This window comes from Metarhizium robertsii, assembly GCF_000187425.2.
Source record: "Metarhizium robertsii ARSEF 23 chromosome Unknown MAA_Scf_6, whole genome shotgun sequence".
NCBI lineage: Eukaryota > Fungi > Ascomycota > Sordariomycetes > Hypocreales > Clavicipitaceae > Metarhizium > Metarhizium robertsii.
The window spans coordinates 1403461-1422022 of record NW_011942204.1 but is presented as its reverse complement, the minus strand read 5'-3'; the positions used below and the strand labels follow the sequence as shown (position 1 = coordinate 1422022).

General features: G+C 51.5%; 3 protein-coding genes across 3 annotated transcripts; 1 reads left to right on the top strand and 2 right to left on the bottom strand.

Annotated features, from left to right (window-relative positions):
• Window positions 1-319: 319 nt before the first annotated feature.
• MAA_06411 (WD domain-containing protein) lies at window positions 320-3607 on the bottom strand (the record flags this gene model as incomplete). The annotated part of the gene is made up of 3 exons (XM_007824409.1): window positions 320-660; window positions 751-3430; window positions 3494-3607. 3 exons carry the CDS (start codon window positions 3605-3607, stop codon window positions 320-322), a joined length of 3135 nt encoding a protein of 1044 aa, XP_007822600.1.
• Window positions 3608-4854: 1247 nt separating this feature from the next.
• MAA_06412 (inositol pyrophosphate synthase) lies at window positions 4855-9907 on the top strand (the record flags this gene model as incomplete). Its single annotated transcript, XM_007824410.2, has 5 exons — window positions 4855-5863; window positions 5930-6076; window positions 6222-6243; window positions 6349-9666; window positions 9754-9907. 5 exons carry the CDS (start codon window positions 4855-4857, stop codon window positions 9905-9907), a joined length of 4650 nt encoding a protein of 1549 aa, XP_007822601.2.
• A 6791-nt stretch (window positions 9908-16698) lies between these two features.
• Window positions 16699-17822, bottom strand: MAA_06413 (Molybdenum cofactor sulfurase; the record flags this gene model as incomplete). Its single annotated transcript, XM_007824411.1, has 2 exons — window positions 16699-17727; window positions 17808-17822. 2 exons carry the CDS (start codon window positions 17820-17822, stop codon window positions 16699-16701), a joined length of 1044 nt encoding a protein of 347 aa, XP_007822602.1.
• Between the last annotated feature and the right edge of the window lie 740 nt (window positions 17823-18562).

Genomic DNA, 18562 nt, shown 5'->3' with positions numbered 1-18562 from the left:
AGTACGTACATACATATGTACGTCTAGTGGCGCAAAGTTAGTTTGATTTACATGTGCCTGTTTTGTATACTTGCGGCGCCGGTTCGAGTTTATTGACACCTGCGGGAGTCATGGGCGCACGACTTTGGCGGATGCCTGCTTTGTTTTTTTTTATTTCTTTATCCAAGAACAGACACTGTTGACTGGCATTGTCATATCTTAGGGCAAGTGTTGGCCTTGGGAGCACATTTAAAGACGGCCTGGAACGAACATGTGGTCGATTTCATCCATTCCTGCAAGGGGTTCTCTGGGCTTGATAATATCATAAATTTATACGCGACTATGTACGGGGGCTTCTTAGGAAACTAACAACGCCACTGCAGTAACCCACGAGATGGTCTAACCGGTTACACTCCTTCTCTTGGTAATTCTTCCATTGCTCCAACTCACGTAGGATAGGCTCACTTTCCATTACTACATCAAAGTGGAGTCGAAGGAACACTGTCATCCAAGCCTGTGTGAGCTCGTAATCCCGCCGAGCCTTTAGAAGGGAAGTAAGTGCTCGGATGAAATGGAGAAGCTCGTTTGATTCGTCATCGCAATTGCCACCTGATAGCGATCGAAGCTCCAGATCAGCACTCGATGGTGACAAGGATTTGAGATGCTCAACAAATGCGCCGTCTATAATTCATCATGTTGGTTAGTATCATAGAGTAGCAACCGTAATCAGTGCGAATGTAGCACGTCGGAGGCAGGGAAGTGAATACATACAGTCGCCAGTTTGCGCTCCCTGCCGTAGCCCCGATGTAAATTTCTCCTCAAAGCGTGCCTCGTCGAGTTTTGTGATGCGGGATTTTGACTCATTCTCAGTGGATTCTGTGATGGCCTGCTGCTCTGGCATCTTTGAACTGCTTGTCGAAGGCAGAAAGAAGGGAGCTTTTTCGGGAGCTTTTGGTGCCTCTGTCGGCTTATTTCGTTCCTTGATCAGGTCGAGATGGAGCAGTGTTTGCCATCGACTTTTTGGGACCAAACTCAGGGTGGTCAGTTCAGAGCTCAACTGGTCAACAGTAGGAGCAATGATGGCGTCGTCGAGATCATCCCTCGAGTCTTCAAATGCACCCTCCAACAAGCCCTGGTTTCCTTCTCCAGACACAGTCGGTGCAGAGCTCTGTCCGATCTCATCTTCTGATATTTGTCTCGTGGAGACATGCTTGAAGAGCGATTTATTGGTCCAAATTGCGACTCCTGGCTCGTCTTCTAGACTAGCAGCAAGATATTCGCCGGTAGCAGACATGTCTAAAGCCGTGCAAGGCTTACTCAGACGAATCGCATCAATAAGATGGCTGGTAGGCAGATCCCAAATCCGGATCGTCTTGTCGTCTGATGCGGCAATAATCCATCGACCATCATTCGAAAAGCAAATGTCGTTGATACAGCCTTCCGGGCCCCAAAATTCACGAATCGTCTTCTTAGTTTCCATGTCGACAATGCGGATTGACATGTCATCGCATGCAAATGCCAACAGGTTATTGGCAGCATGGTACCTGCATGCTATGGGGTAAGTCATTGGCGCCCAGTCAAGTTGGTCAAGTAGTGTTCCCGTCAGGAAGTCCCAAAATTTGATCCTGCCATCCGAAGAGCAAGATATGACCATCTTGCTCATGGCATCGACAACAAGCCCCGTAACTGCTTTAGCATGTTTCCCGGTACCTGGGAGGAACTTCTGTCCACCACCGGCTTGTAGTTGAGCAACATCATCTGCTTGCCTCAGCTGCTGAAGCCGGACTTGACGAGCCTGTGAAGGCGTCAGCCGAGACGGAAACCTTTGTCGGTGCAGACCTGACTGTAAGTTGTACATATCGATGCTGCCGCCTTCAGATCCAATAACGGCAAATGTTCCGCAGGGACTTATGGCAACCGTCGACACATTCGTATTGTCGCTCGTGGGGAAAGCCCATCGCCCTGCTCGTTTCCGACCCCAGAACCAAGTTCTCGCATAAGAATCCCCCTTGTGTGCAGTAATCACACTCTCCCAACCAGTCATTCCACTAATTTCTGCATCGACCTTCTTCTTGCTATCTTGGTGGCCCTTTTGCCAAATGGGTTGGTTGCCCGGTATTGCGCCGATACCACCATCTCTGTTAAGGGACATGGCAATACTTGTAACTTCAGGTGCTTTGAGGTCTTCTAGTAAGGTCGTGGGTCCATGAGCTAATGGATTGGAAGCCAGAATACCAATCTTTTTTGCCTTCTTGCGCAGATTTCCCTGACTTAGCTCCGTACTCTGACCATCCCTTCGCAAACTCCATCCCCAAAGGCTTCTGTCCCGGCCCCCACTTAGAAGCCATTTGTTCCCTGACTCGGCGCCATCAAAGTCGGTGGGCAAGAAGTGTAGGCAGTTGACAGGTCCGGCGTGACCACTCCGGGAGTGGAGAATTCGTGGGATTGGCGAGAAGGGTGTAGTGTCGAATATCCAAGTCTTCAGTGAGTTATCAAGACCGGTTGTCACAATGACGGGTTGGCCTGCCAAAAACTCAACTCTGCTAATTCCTCCTCTGACATTCTTAGCATCTCGAGATGGGGGATTGTGGGCGCTTCGGAGCACTCCCATCACTCGACCACCCTTATTCAAGTCCCAGAAGGTGATATCGCCAGTGGCTCTGCTGGCAGTAGCCATGACACCATCCTTTCTACCATCATGCCCGGCGCCCATTCCGTCGGTTCTGAAGGAAATCGAGTGCACCGGAGCCTCGGGGCTTCCGGCTTCGATCTGAATCACAAGCCTGTCCACCAGAACATTGGTGACGACCAACGTGCCGGACGAGTAGGCGATGGCCAGAAGAGATAGAGCGGGACTAGGTTCTAGGCAAGTCACAGCGCCACAATCGGGGGCGGGAGGGAGGAGGGTGTATATTAGCTTGCCCGTGCTAACATTCCATATCTCTACCCATCCGTCCCGGCGCCCAACAAAGATCTTGTTCAAGAATGTAGGCATACTAACGACGCCGCCAGTGATTTCGTTTCCTCCCTTGTCGGCCTTCATGGTATAAATTGTTGTGTAGTGTTCCAGAGTCGCACTCTTGAAAATTTCAATTCTGGTAGAAGCGCAAGCAACAACCCAAGTACCAAAGACAAGGATTTGCTGGATTGGTTCAGCAAGGTCAGAAGGAAGTCCCAACTCGCTTACTTTCTTTCCCCGCTGAAAGACCCAGAAGCCCTGCGGCTCTCCATCCTTTCCGTTGCCCCATGCCGCAAAGACTTTTTCCTTCCATGCGAAGGTGGCGGTGATATTGGCGGGCGTTTGAGGGCGAGTGACGAAAACAAGGTTTAATCCTCGGCGAAGGTCGTACGTCTGCAATGCCCGGCCCACGGACGTGGTAATTTGGAAGGTGGTTCTGCCAAGTGGTATGGATGTAAATGGAACGCTCGTGGGCGAGACGAGACCAACCGTCTGGAAAGTTAGAATATCAGTAAGCTGGAGTCTTCAAAGAACGGCGGGCGAGTGTAGACGTACTCGAAACGGCGCAAAAATACGAGACGAATTGGCCACATCTTTGACAGAGGATGCCACAGACGAGACCTTTTGACGCTTGACCAGAGGTCCCTCTGGATTGCTTGAATGTGGCATCTTGGTCATCAAAGGGGCGAGAAGCTCGTTGTTGAGACCATCTACCTGCATCAGCGGCGTGCAATAATATTGGCAAGCCTCAGAGCTGCAACGTCTTGAAAAATTTGGGCGGTGAGTAGCGGTTGGTGGTTTTCTGCCGGTTTCTGCTCCACTTCCGAGTGACAACTGGCAAGCACTGGAGATGAAGCCAATTCGCCAATGAAGGCACGAGCATGCATTTGAGGAGGGGCAGAGTGCGGCGCGGAGCACAGTCTGGTTCCGAGCCCCGAGGCCGCCATACCACTGCCGACAGGGACCCGCCCTGCCCTGTGAGCACACGAGCACACCAGACGGGCACCAGACACGAGCACATGCCCCGGCCCTGCCCTGCCATTAGACGGTCCAGACGTCGACGTGTCGTCAGCTGGTACTCCGTACGGAGCACAGGCGACATCCTCGTCACGCTCATCACGCTTGTCACGCTCGTCATGCTCATCACAACGTCGACGAGTCCGGCGCAATCGTGCCTGAGTCCGGTTGTTCGGCTCGCAGGGAACGAGACTAGCGCTGCATGGGAGACAACCCCCAGCAATTTCAATTCCCTTGTCGAATTGATTGGGTGCTGAACATCGGGGTCCGTTGGCGGCGCCGGGATATATTTGGCCACGCATAAGCTTAAAGGCGGGCTGTTGTCTGTGTTTTGACGCTACTTTCTGGAAACATGCATCGAAGGGGGTGCCGTATCAAACTTGCTTTCCGCTGTCATCCAGAGTCATTGCCTCATTTGATTGCAAGTGTTGAAATGCGGCTGCACGCCGACATCTAAGACGCGGGGTTCAGACGCATGCGGCGCTGTGGTTGACATTGAACGCTGGTGCTCGAGTCAGTCTGGTGTGTGCAGTGTCAACATTGGACATTGAACCAGACTCAATTGCAAACATTAAGCCCCAGGGCAAAGCCAACTGAGCTCAGACTGGACCTTGGGCTCCGGGTTCAATGTTCTGCATCAGTCTCCTATGCTCCAGAATTTCAGACGGCAAGTTACCTCAATGGTTGATGCCGTTGGGCAGATAGGCTTCCACCTCGTCTGTCCGGTCTCGCTCAGTGCCGTTGCTACCTCCAACCACTAATAACTAGCTCAGGTCCGCGACCATTCATTTGCCTCGATCTAGTCTGGCTGGCAGCAAACTTTTTTTTGGTCTCAAGCGCTTCTATAATCAGAGAGCCCCAGTGCCACTGCCACTGCCACTGTCAATTGGCCCGCCGCCATGGATCCGGAGCAGAGCGTCTCTCTTGACGACCCATCGTCTCCCAGATCCTCCATTTCCTCCACACAACGCGAGATTTGGCCAGGTCCCTCTGCCACAGCCAACCTTGGACAAGGTCACCAGCGTTGCCCATCAGGGCCATCACTACACAGCCAGCAGCAGGAGCCGCAGCATCAACACCAAGAACGCCGACCCACAGCCTCACCTTCGCCTTCGCCCTCGCCTTCGCCTACCGGTGCCCACTCTCGCAAAATTTCGGCATCCTCCATTGCAGCCTCCAACGCTAGCAGGAAGAGCCGTTATGTTGACTCTGTCCCCTCCGAGACCAATGCTGAGCCCTTCTCCTTCCCTATTGCATCGCAACCAACCCCGATTCCTGTAAAAGGTGCTCATTCTCCTTCCTGGCATTCTCGACCCCAATCCGGTATATCAGACGCCGGCAGCGACGTGCTCGTCTTTGGAGAGCCACACCCTTCGCCAACACATTCCGACATCTTGCGGATCCGTGCTGGGCTCAACGCAGAGAACGCTGCTCACGTGTGGTTGCCGGAACCCTCCTTGACGGCGCGGTCTTCCCTGTCCGACTTGCAGTCCAGGCGCCTGTCCAGTACTTCGATATACTCTCTTGCTTCCGCGAGGGGCATCATCAACTACTCTTCTTCGGCCCACGGTTCTGATTCAGGAGCACTGTCTCGGTCGGTTTCTGGCCTCATGTCGTCAAGCAAAGGAGCATCTGCCGGCACACCGCCAGAGCCTGGTCTGTCCACTGCGGCCGCTGCTACGTCGTCTCCAAATGGATCCAACCCCAACGGCCAGCACAACCTCTCCACGAGAGATGCTACCTCGCAACCCCTCGATTTGATGAGAAGAAACCAGCGAACCGACTCCAATATGCGTGCCCAACCCGATAGATCTCGTAGCAGAGCCAAGAGGCGTTTCAGTGGGAGCACCGCAACTAGCACCCATAGCCAAGGAAGCGACCGTGGTGCGCACCGCGAAAAGGAAGAGGGTAATGCAAAACCAAAATAATAACAAAACTGTTCACCTCACCTGCATGCTGCTGACACATTATTAGCAAAACCTGCCCCTTGGGGTACAATCGGCATTTGTGCCTTGGATATCAAAGCAAGAAGCAAACCTAGCAGAAATATTCTCAACCGTCTCATTGCGAATCGGGATTTCGATGTCGTCGTATTTGGTGACAAGGTTATTTTGGACGAAGGTGTGTGTGTAACTTTTTTATGTATAACTTTTCATTCCCTTGCCTTTTTTATGTTTTTTCTTATGGGAATAAGTAAAAGCAGGTTCTACCAACTTACCTCGGGTGGTTAAGAAAGAAAATAATTGCTAACTTCGTTTTGTTCCAGAGGTTGAGAATTGGCCCATGTGGTATGCTGCCCCTTGCCCCTCGTCGGTGAACACAAAGAGCATAGTAGCCTAGATTCCCACGTACAAGGGTTCAGAAGCAACACACTTTGCTAACGTCTCCCCCAGTGACTATTTAATTTCGTTCTACTCCGACGGATTCCCACTTGAAAAGGCCATCGCGTATGTCAAGACACGAAAACCATTTTGCGTCAACGACGTGCCTATGCAAAAGGTTCTATGGGACCGGCGTGTCTGCCTCCGCCTTCTCGACAAAATCCAAGTTCGCACGCCAAAACGGTTGGAAGTGAATCGTGATGGTGGTCCGCAAGTCTTGACACCAGAAATGGTGAAGCACATCAAAGACATTTCTGGCATAACCATAGAGCCCGCAGACGCTACGACAGCGATCCGGCCGTCAAAGGTTGAGCTAGTTGACGATGGCGATACACTGAGTGTGGACGGTCGTGTCTTGAAAAAGCCCTTTGTCGAGAAACCGACCAGCGGTGAAGACCATAACATTATCATTTACTTCGCGAAAAGCTCCGGGGGCGGCGCCAGAAAATTGTTTCGAAAGATTGGCAACAAAAGCTCAGACTATGTTGCGGATCTCACGATACCTAGGGCAATCACTGAGCCAGAAGGGAGTTTCGTATACGAGAGCTTTATGCAAGTAGACAATGCCGAGGATGTGAAGGCATACACTGTTGGGCCCAACTATTGCCATGCAGAAACTCGCAAGTCCCCGGTAGTAGATGGCATCGTCAGGCGAAACACTCATGGCAAGGAGTTGCGCTACGTGACTAGTCTCAGTAACGAGGAGAGAGAGATGGCAAGCCGAATCTCAACGACATTTGGACAGCGTGTCTGCGGGTTTGATCTGCTCAGGGCAATGGGAAAGAGCTACGTAATCGATGTCAACGGCTGGAGTTTTGTCAAGGACAATGACGATTACTACGAGCATTGTGCCAATATTCTCCGAGATCTCTTTGTCAAGGATAAGCTACGTCGAGGAGGGGCAACACCACCCTTGCCTTCTCCAGAAACAACAGACCTGGACCCGATGACCAAAATCGTACAGCAGGGCAGGGAGCGCGAACAACAGTCAGGGCCTGCGTCCTCGTCCGCGTCGAGATCTACAAGGGGACAAGCAGCAACGACGGAGCCTCAAAATGAAGATTCTGGCCAGAAACTCTCCGGCGAAACAACATCCCCTCGTCCCGAGAGCACTTTCAATTCAACCGTTCCAAGCACCTCCGCGAGTCCTCTTCTCCCGCCACCTTCAGAGATTGCTTTGCCCGGTAGTTCCACAGCTGCCTCATCTGTTCAGTCCGCACCTATATCTGCTCAACCAACGCAAGCACCAAGTGAAGAGACGCCAACCCAACCACCACCCCCGCCTAAGCATTCTTGGAAGTTGAAGGGAATGGTCTGTGTCATCCGACATGCTGACCGTACGCCAAAGCAAAAATATAAGTTCACGTTTCATACTGATCCATTTATTGCCCTTCTTAAAGGTCACCAGGAAGAAGTGCTCCTCATAGGGGAAGCTGCCTTGGCAAGCGTGATTCAGGCTGTCGACGTAGCGTATGAGGCTGGCATAGAGGACCGTGGGAAACTCAGGGCTCTTCGCAATGTACTAGTGAAAAAGGGCAGCTGGGCAGGCACAAAGGTGCAGATCAAGCCAATGTTCCGGAAAAAGAAGCTTGATGAGGTATCAACCTCTATCGAGGTGCCGGCGGTACTGGACATGGCCGAACCCCCCTCAGAAAGGAAAGGTAGGGCAGGGGAGTGTGATGGCAGTGAATGCACACCACGGTCTAGCTCCAAACGACATGATTCCCTTTCTGGTGTCACCATGTCCAAATTCACAGCTGCTGAGGAAAGCTTGGTCCTTGATAAACTTCAGCTTATTGTCAAGTGGGGTGGGGAGCCAACACACTCAGCACGATACCAAGCACAAGAGCTGGGGGAAAATATGCGCAATGACCTGATGCTCTTGAATAGGGATGTTTTTGACGAGATTCATGTTTTTAGCAGCTCCGAACGGCGAGTGAGCGCAAGCGCTCAAATTTGGGCTTGCTCGTTCCTGGACCGAAACGACTTGCCTGAAGACTTCATCACTACGCGAAAGGATCTACTGGATGATTCAAATGCTGCCAAAGACGAAATGGACAAAGTAAAGAAGAAGTTGAAGGGCCTACTCCGCAAGGGCAACGAGCGTCCAGCCCAGTTTACCTGGCCCGAAAATATGCCTGAACCCTCCGAGGTCCAAACTCGGGTGGTTCAACTCATGAATTTCCACAGGCGTGTCATGCAATACAACTACGGCAAGTTGTACAATGGTGCGGCTTCGTCGCTCGGCGCCAATTCCAACGCAAGCTCAGAGAGGTTAAGCCTGGAAGGTTCCTCGGCATCAATTTCGTCTCTCTCACATGCGAACGCTGTCAACGGTATCCAATCCCGATGGTGCAGCGGCGAGGATGCTGAGCTGTTCCGTGAACGATGGGATAAGCTGTTTTCTGAATTTTGCGACGGTGATAAGGTAGACCCTAGCAAAATTTCAGAGCTTTATGATACGATGAAATTCGACGCACTTCATAACCGACAATTCCTAGAATGGGTCTTCACGCCACCGAAAAGCATGTTAGAGGATGAGTACTCTCAAATTGAGGGAAAGCAGAAAGATATCGATGAGGCCAAAGCTTCCGACGATGCAAAAGGCGAGAAGGGTCAGAACGGTAGCTCCGACGGTTCTGACAAGACAGACCCTTCAAATCGATCTGTCAAGAAGCTGTTCCGCAGACGATCGTTCCTAAACAGCCTCAGACACACGAATGATGAAGCTTTGCCCGAACAGTACTTCCGATTGTACAAAGGGGCCAATCAGACAGCGATGAAATCCGATCCGCGCACCGAACCTTTGCAGGAATTATACAGATTAGCAAAGGTGTTATTTGACTTCATTTGTCCTCAGGAATACGGTATTTCCGACAGTGAGAAGCTCGAAATTGGGTTGTTGACGTCTCTTCCACTTCTGAAGGAGATCGTCCAGGACTTGGAAGAGATGCAAGCATCTACTGATGCTAAGGCTTTCTTCTACTTCACCAAAGAATCCCACATCTACACCCTGCTCAACTCCATCATCGAGGGTGGCATCGAAACGAAAATTAACCGTAGCACGATTCCCGAGCTGGATTACCTGTCCCAAATCTGTTTTGAGCTTTACGAATCTGAGACCAAAGCACCAGCAGAGAGCGCGCTCGGCGATGAGTCGACATTTACTTACAGCATCCGTATCACGATCAGTCCTGGTTGCCACGTTTTCGATCCCCTGCACGTGCAGCTCGACAGCCGGCATTGCATTGGCTGCGCCCCGAGACGCAGCTTGACTCCACACATAGACTGGCTGCAAGTCATCAAGACACTTCGCGCCAAATTCAACCAGTAGGTGTCATCCTTTTCCTGCAACTCGTGTGTTGTCTGTCTGTCTGTCTGTCCGCTAGTTTGCTGATGACGGTCCTCTTTTCCCAGAGTTAAACTTCCCAAAACATTCCTAGCGGTGAATCTATCTGACGCTTTCACATTCGAGGAGCAAGAACGGCTAGCAAGTGACCATGAACTGCTACAGATGAAATCTCTGCCACCAAAAGATTTGCTCTCTGGCAGTCCTGATTTGGGAACATAGAATACGACGTCAGTCAATGAGAAGGATACAGCTGAGCACAGCGGCGCGACGTCTTGCCTGTGATGACAGGACAATGCTTGTTTGGCAACTGTGAATACCCAGGAGTGTCTTTTGAGCGAGATTGTTTTATTGACGAGCATGTGCCATGGACCTTGAATGGCGCTATACACTGTACCTGTGGCAGTTGTTTGGATATACTCGACGAAGCGCATTTGAAGGAGTGCAGCAGTGGGGCACATATCATCGGCATGTCCGGTGATTTGTAGACTGGACGCGAAGACACAGACATGTTTCGCGATGCAGCATGCGGAGTGCATAAAAGGGATAGAATAGAACAAACGAGTGTGCAAACACAATTGTACAGGATAGCACAGCATACATAAACAGAGTCTTTCCTTGACGGGTACGGGGTACTCTGTCCAACAAAACGCTGCATTCACACGCCTGAGAGGGCGATGGCTTTGGAGTACAAGATGTGAGGGCGTGCTAGTATTGTAAAGCAGCCGCTGTTGGGATGCTGGTAATTTCAACATTGACCCATGTTCGCCCACAATTCATGAACACGACCATGGGACAATCAGTTAGCCTAGACAAAGTCACAGAAAGAGTGCATGGGAGGGAAACCCATAGTACTCCTTGACCAGCAGTGCCCACTCGTATCATATCATATTGTACGGAGTACTGAGTACGTAGGGTACCTAGTAGCTATGTGTTGAACACCAACGCCGCTGTGTGCGGATGCAGGTAGCGATGTTCAACAATGAAAAAAAAGATCATATGATCTAAATGTCCAACTCCCCCGGCTTGCTAGGTCTTGTTGACATTTGTTAGAAACTTGCATAGAATAATATCTCGACTTACCCTGAAACCGAAAAGAAAAACAGAATCAAACATCGCAAGCGTGTGACCCAAGATCACGCGTGCGTAGGTATGCCAAGACTCCGGTTCCCCAAATGTCCTTGGTCGTCGCTCAGGACTTCTGCATTGATTTAGGGAGAGCTGCAACAAGAAAGGTACCGTACGGCATTCATCGTAGTACTAGTAATTGCGACAGAAGGGCGCATCATTACGTCCGCAGGGGTCTTGCAGCTAGAGGAGCCGCGTCTGCTGTGGGGATACAAGGTCTGACACCCTTGGCGGCGGAGAGGCGCATGGGGCAGAAACATTTCAAGGCATCCTGTACCCCGGCCGGCATGGACGAAAATAGCAGTTGGTTAGTTCTTGGCCGATTCGCGTCCCTCTTCTCCCTCGAAAAACTCTCGCGCGGAAGAGAAGGCCTCTTCCCGAGGTGGGTTCGTTTCGGTCGCTCCAGGGTGAGCAGTCGCCCAACTTGGCTTATGGAATCAAACCACCCTGGCCCGGCCATGCCGTTTGACGTCTTCCCATTGCATCAGATAAAAAAGGTGGGATGATTCTACCATGACGGCATAATCCGTGTGGAAATATCATTTACTAGATGTTCCCCGACTTCAGGAGCGGAGTGGCGGCACCGGGGCTTGGAAACACCCCATTCCTCTGTCATCTACCGAGTAGACACTTCGGCTGCCTCGCAATCAAGTCTCGACGAGTGTCTACTTGCGAGGATCAACATCCCATCGTTATGCAGGGATCGTCCCGTCCCGAGATGTCGAAATGGGGAGACAAGTTTTGGCGGTCACAGCTGCATGAATAGAGCCGCCAGTATCGATGTATTCGGTTGTATTTCATAGGTTCAAGTTGGAATGCCATTCCTGGAGAGCCTGGTTTCGAAATTGCATTTTGTACCAGTGAGCATAAAGCACAAGACGGCCCGACGTCATGTTCTTGTCTCCGCGCCAGGGGTGCTTTGTTGTATGTATGTAGGATGTGCCCAAGTAGCGCCAACCTGAGCAGGAATGAGACACAAAGCAAACCGAGTGTACGTATCCCTGTAGAAACATGGCAACCAGAGCACCTGGCCCCTGGGGCTGCTTGCGGCTTGCGATCGGCAACAGATCGGGGGACACTGTTGTCTTTGGAAAGTGAGGAATGACATGGACATTACATACATGCATAATACATACATACATATGTACGTACGTGGCTCGGCGGGCTGCTCAAATGGCTTGCCTCGCCTTGGCTGCATCCCGTGTCCACACGTCGGCTAAACACTTGCCAATATCCCCCTCCGTGGTTGATAGGTGCACCATTATGAGTCAACATAGGCATACAATGCCATGCGTTTAGACGTCTCAGAACCTTGGGCGTCGTTTATGCTCACAGTACTCCGTACTGATGTAATCAGACCCGATTCTTGCTGGTGTTGGGGCGCATTTGCCAACACTGGCATTCGTGGATGGTCTTCTTAGTGCAACGGGGTAGAAGGGCAAAAGAAGTTCCATGGAACACAGGGCGCGTCCGTTTGGAGGCACCCCTGGTAAGACTCAAGAACTCCCAGAGAGGTTCATGTGTAAGACCAAAGCCGGGATTGTCACGCAGGTACGGGCACCGAGAGAGCGCAGCGCCGCACTGCACAGGGAAATGACATGGAGTAAAGGGGGAGGCTCCGAGATTGACAGGTCCCACAAACCACTGGTCCCCGTTTCCGCTCGATCGTCGTGCATAAATAGGCAAACCTTTTCAGGCCTCGGTAAGCATTTAAAGTTTCAAACGGACTTGGGCGACGGCAGGGCAATTGGAGGGCAAGGGCCTTCTCGGTGCTGGCTGTTGTCCGGAAGGAAACCAGAGGCTGAAAACGACAGGCAGAAATGTACATGTAACCATGCTGAGTCGGGTGAGGCACAGTAGAGAGTAATGTCAGTGGATTGCTGACAAGAGAGCGCGAGAGCACCAGCCTCTTCATGCGGAATGATGCAAAATGCAGGGCTACGGCAACGATTCGCCGCAAGTGGAAACGCAGCAACTAGGATGTGTTTGTGCCAAACGGTTTATGCTGCCTCGAGTTGCCAAATCTCTACGTCTGCCCCTGGAGCAACTGTGACAGTGCTTGTGACATTGATTGACTCTTCTCGTAGCGTTGCTAGCATTGTTGCACGTCACTTGTCGCCGTTGTCGAAAGGAGGTGGCAAGCCAGATGATCAAAGGCCCAACCCCAGCAGAGTGCTGTCGTCAAGAATCAGGGCCAACAAAACGGCTCCAAGGTCTAGAAGGCTCTGTGATCAGCGAGGAGAGCTTGAACAGGTTTTTCTCTTGCACCGCCGTAATTTTCGAGGTCGACCAAATGCCACCAGACCCGCAAACGACTCGACGCGCTGTTGGTCTGCTTCTTTGCTGAACTGCCCATAGTCTCCAGATTTGGCTTTGACTTGTATTCCAAAATAGTCGTCAGGAGGAGAGGCCAGAGCCGAAGCATACACCCCCCATGGCCCATGGGCGATGTAGTTTGAGGAGAGACAGGTCGCGCACGCACCGTCCATCCTGTCCGCTGCGGCGAGCCTCTTGCGATCAAATGCTAGGACATGGCAGCCATCATGGCCCAGCTGCACCCTGCACCTTGCAGCACCATCCTAACATACCCTGCCACTACTGATTCCAACGCCGTGGCTCCGCCCTGTCCGTCCACCACCTTTGCAGTCAAGTACGTAGTACTACTACTAGGACTCCATGTCCGTACAGGGAGACTTGGGCTTGCATGGGCCGCGAGCACTGCTAGGCCGCATGACTGCAACGCGCTGCACCATCAAAGACCCGCTACCATGTCTCTGGAAGCACGCCAGTCCCGTTTCATCGATGACATTGACCGGGATTCCCACCGGACTAGCCCAAGGCGCCAGGGTTTTGGCTCGATTGCGTTTCCAGGTGTCTTGGGCCCCAGGGGACAAGGTTGACAGTTTATTGATTGGGCAACCATCACGGGCAGACTGGCTACCATGTGCTGCTCGACAATTTAGTGTTTAAACCGGCTCGAGGGTGGAAAGGGTGGATGGCACGGAGTCTTCGAGGCTCGGGTGCTGGGGATGGAGGAGTGAGGAGTGAGGATTGACTCGAGAGTGACAAAGTGAGCAGGACTGACTACTACTAACTAGGTGTCGACGGTCTAGGCATGTACGCTGCCCAGCGGTTGTTGCCTCCTTCCCGGCATGGAACGACTCACACCTGCCTTGCTTCGCCTGCGCCGCCTGCCCTATTCTTGTTACTCTAGACTGACAGGAGCTTGGCCAGCTCGACCGGGAGTGTCTGGACTCTGGTTCATCCAAGCTGCTGTCCGGGTATAAACCTCGATCTCTTCTTTCCAACTCGGCGCCCGTCACCATCGCCACATTGTACATTGTACAAACATCCCTGGCGCCCGCTTCGAGCAGTTTGGAACAAAACCTGACTTTAAGCAGCGCCATCTGTATCCGAAGTCTCCGTGGGCTCCGTTTGCTCCTTGGGTCCTCGTCGTCTGGGCGTTGTCTTGCAACCCTTCCCCGGGAGCTTGCCCTTGTTGTTGGAAATTCGGGCCTTTACAGAAATCCCCGAAGTTTCTCGTTTGAGACTCAAACAGGACCACAGCGTTACAACGTAGACGTGTGCTTCCGCCGTCAACGGCCTTGTTTGGCGCATCGTTGAACCTGTCATCGTCAGGACTGAGCTTACACGGGGCTTGGTTCAAGCGTCCTTCGCTTATGAGAGACCTCCACAGCCGTCTTCAGTCACCTTCTGGTATACTCGAGGGCAGTATATAAGGTCTGGCTCTTTCCCGCCATCTCTCGTCGGACTGCATCCCTCCAACTCGAATACTACCGATTCTCGAAGCTTTGCCTCTCGTCCCCATTGCGATCTCTTCTTCCTCGTCCGTATTTTCAACTTGAATAATCTCTCTGTCCCGTCTGTTAGCTTCCCATCGGCGCAACAAGCTTTGAGCACCCTTGTGTTGCTTGATCCTCAACTACAAACGAACGTGTGAAGCGTTTCATCACTTCCCATACATTCTGGTCACGCTTGCCCAAGGACAATCAGAAAACAACGACATTTTCGGACAGTCATCACCGGCGTTGGTTGCCAAGCTCAATAACATTTAACGACGGGAAACCTATCAGCCAAATACAACAGACACCATGGCAAACTCGTGTTCTCATTCTTTCAGCCTTATCAAGTGTGATACAACCTTGGTGCAATGGGTTTGCAAATACTGTTGTTCAGGGCCACATTGGATGATCTTCGAGTGTGTTTACTGCAAGCTGCATGTGTGCAGAGCATGCACACAGGCGGCATAGAAGCCAATGGTCAAAGCTTGCACACCACATATAGCGCATAGGAGCCACGACCAACAGTGTGCTCTATCCAGATACGCTAGGCTGTTCTGCGGTTTTTGTTCGGCTCCGTCCTCTGTGTACCCGGAGCACTTTTCAACGGCGTTCGGCAATGAAGAGCATTCATCTTTCGTCTCGCATCTTTCCGGCTCTCTTCTTTTGTCTCTCATCTTTCAAATAGAAATTTTCGTTTTACATTGTTTCATCCGCTGATAGCTCAGGCAAATACAGTGCCGCGCGGTATCACATGTGGGCATAAGAATACTACTTGAGAATTTGCTACCAATGATGGAATTTACTCGGTGTTTGGGATTAGAATAGCATTTACGGCCCAGGCCAGGATATTAGATGTGAAAAAAATATAAATGACATTTTATGATATTGTGTGACTTCCAAGCTGCAACGGAACATGTGTGCGATAAATTCTGTAATGATGAATATGGAAACAGTCTTGTAGCGCTATCGAAGACTTTGATGATGTTTTTCTTTGCCGGTACACATATGATCAAGCCAATTGCTTCGTAAAATTTACAGTTCCTTCATGAGCATGCATATGTAGTTGTTGTCACAGAGCCGTCAGCCGTTCCTACTTAGATTCGGGCTACTGATCTGTGACACCTTATTGGAACTGTCAAATATGTTCTAGAAAGAAACACTTGAGTAACACATGCTCTACGTTTCTTGTCCCACGCACATACGTGGTTTCACCGAGGAACACAATCCCATTCGACGGCAGCAAAGCACAAACGCCTGGTTCTTTCTCCGAGCAGTCTTCAAACGAAGGCATCGTGTAACTGGCGCGAGACCCGAGCCTATACAAGATCCAAACAGCTGGGTGGCACAATGTGTGACACTGACCGTTGGTGGCTGCTGTCTGAGTCCCGCGTTTGAACGCCTTGTGGGCTCGACGTGGGCTCGACGTTGGAAATTAGACACAGTCTCTCTGGCCTCGGTTGGCTGAAGAGTCAAGTATTGTACGATACAAGCCTGGGGTGCACCTTTTTGCATAAACTAGGTCATTGAAGCAGTAGTACTCTTGCATACAATTCATTCTGTTGTCTCCAACCTATGATGATTTTGTCCTTTTTTCATATTTCTTTCAATAGAAAATATCCACATTATCAGCGTAGACCCACGAAGCTCGGTGAACAATACCACCCGTCTCCTGTCCTGGCGTACAAATCGATTGTAATGGGGTTTTTGGGCTTCACTTGGCCCCCCCCCCCTTCCCCCGAGGCTCTTCACTCCCCGGCGTCACACGTTGAAGCAAGTGAGACTTCGTTGTCTCTTGTTTTCCCTCTCTCAACGGCCCGGTGGAATTAATGCCATTGAAACAATGATCAGCACAGAATAAAGCGGGGGCGTGCGTGTAATGGGCGCAACAGGGGCTGCAACTGTTTCCGCTTTGCGTGAGACAACTCGGATTGTGCAAGTTCAGCTTTTCTCACGAGAGGAGCAGACTGCATTCCCCAGGCCGGCGTGCTCTCCACGACAACACTTTATTGCTCTAAATTCTGAGTGCCACTATTGTCAGCCTTTTCTTTCAACCCCTCGCCCCATTCAATTTTTTTTTTAGTTTTAGGACGTTTGATAGAACTGCGGCTGGGCACCCCGTGCTCGCAGGGGCCAGTCAAAAACAGGTCGTTCGTCGGCGCGTTTGGTTACGGTGATTTCGTCGCCTACGGCAAGGACCATGTTCTCTTGTCCTTCGTTCAGGAAGCCGTATTTTCCGAAGACGGGGTTGTATTTGGCACCTGTGTCTACCCGTCGGTCGGACATGAGCTTCTTGAGGACCGTGCCTCTCTCGCCCTCGGCTATTTTGCCGGTGTCGTAGTCCACGTTGAGGGACGGGCAGCGGTTACACATCTTGGTCAGGGTGAGGAACGGCTGGTCATTGGCGGAGAGTTCGACCCAGAAATCTTCGTCAAAGTCTGATTCTCCGTCGACGACAATGTTGGGTCGGAAGGCTGTGATTGCGACGTCGCTTGAGGGCATTCTGGCCTTGACGTTGGCAAGGGACTTCTCAGAGGCGACGAGAAAGGGGGCCAGGTCTGAGAAGGCAAGCCACGGCTTGTCCTTGGCGGGCCGCGATGTCCCAGCTACGTAGCCGGATATGGAGGATAGCCAACCTCTTTGCTGAGGTGAGCCGTCTGTTTGGGGAGCATAGGTTCCGAGGACTGGCCGCCTTCCGTCCCCGATATAGATCAATACGGCTTTGAATCCGAAGCAGGCTGTGAACCAGTCGTCGTAGCGGGCGCCCATTCGATACGCAGTGACCATGCTCAGGTGTAAGTCGACATCTACCGTGTCTAGATCAGATGTGTCGGGGCTGAGCGGGACCTCCAGGACCTCATTTTGCATCGGATGCGTAGGAACGACAGGGTCCTCGGGAGTCAGATACGAGACGTGAATGCTATCGCCTACAATCTCCTGCTTGAACAAGCCGCACTGGTAAACCTTGTCAATTTGGACCTTGGTGAGCTTGGAAGGGTCTGCGTCGTCGGCGCGACAAATCATGAAGCGTCGGTCATACTGGACGCCCTGGGGGGTAAGACGGGCATCGTCGAGGCGAATTGGACGAAGGGCTTTGATAGGATAAACATATATCTGGAGGTGTTGTCAGCGGGTGACCGGGTGCGTGATGAGGCGGGAAAGCTCCATGGATGACGATGATGGACGGCACGTACCGATGTGACCTTCATTACTTTGCTGTTCCGTTTTCCCCGCTCCAAAGAAGAAATTATGACTGAGAGTTAAAAATAGTCACGGACAATGGGTTCATGTGGCAGCGCAAGTTTCCCGTGAAAAGTAGAGACAGAGATGGGTGCTGACGTTGACGAGGGCTTGCTCAAACAGATATATGAAGGGACCCTGAAAATCCGATCTGGCCAACGCCCTTCCTGTGATGGGATGTTTGGAGGCGGGCGCCACCATGACACCAAAACTCCGGGGTGCGCTAGTGTTTCCAGGTGATTACTAGTACGTCGATGCTTTTGCCTATTGGTTAGGATTCTTTTGGGCTCCCATGTCGATGCCCATCTGCATCTACATCAGCATCAGCATCAGCATCAGCATCTGCATCTGCATTCTGAGAGCCTCTGCTCGCGAACCAAATTCGCAGGGTCCAGCTTTTGTCGCTCTCGTTGGCCACATTAATAATAGCTGGATCACACCCGATCGATGAGACTGGACTGCGACTCGGAACTAGTGCGTAGGCTGCAGTTTGGTCTCATAAGACGCACATGGTTAGGCATCTACTGTCTCGGTTGGATGGTTGCCAAAGGGAAAAACAAAAACGTGGTGCTGAGACCAACTCGACGAGCAGAAACAAAAAAGTAAAGTAGTATGTGTTCTGCATGCGAAGCTGGGCGGGCAGTAGAGTTTTGGGTCATAATACTTGGCTTTCTTGATTTGAGGCTTTGATGCAATATGGCAACTAGGT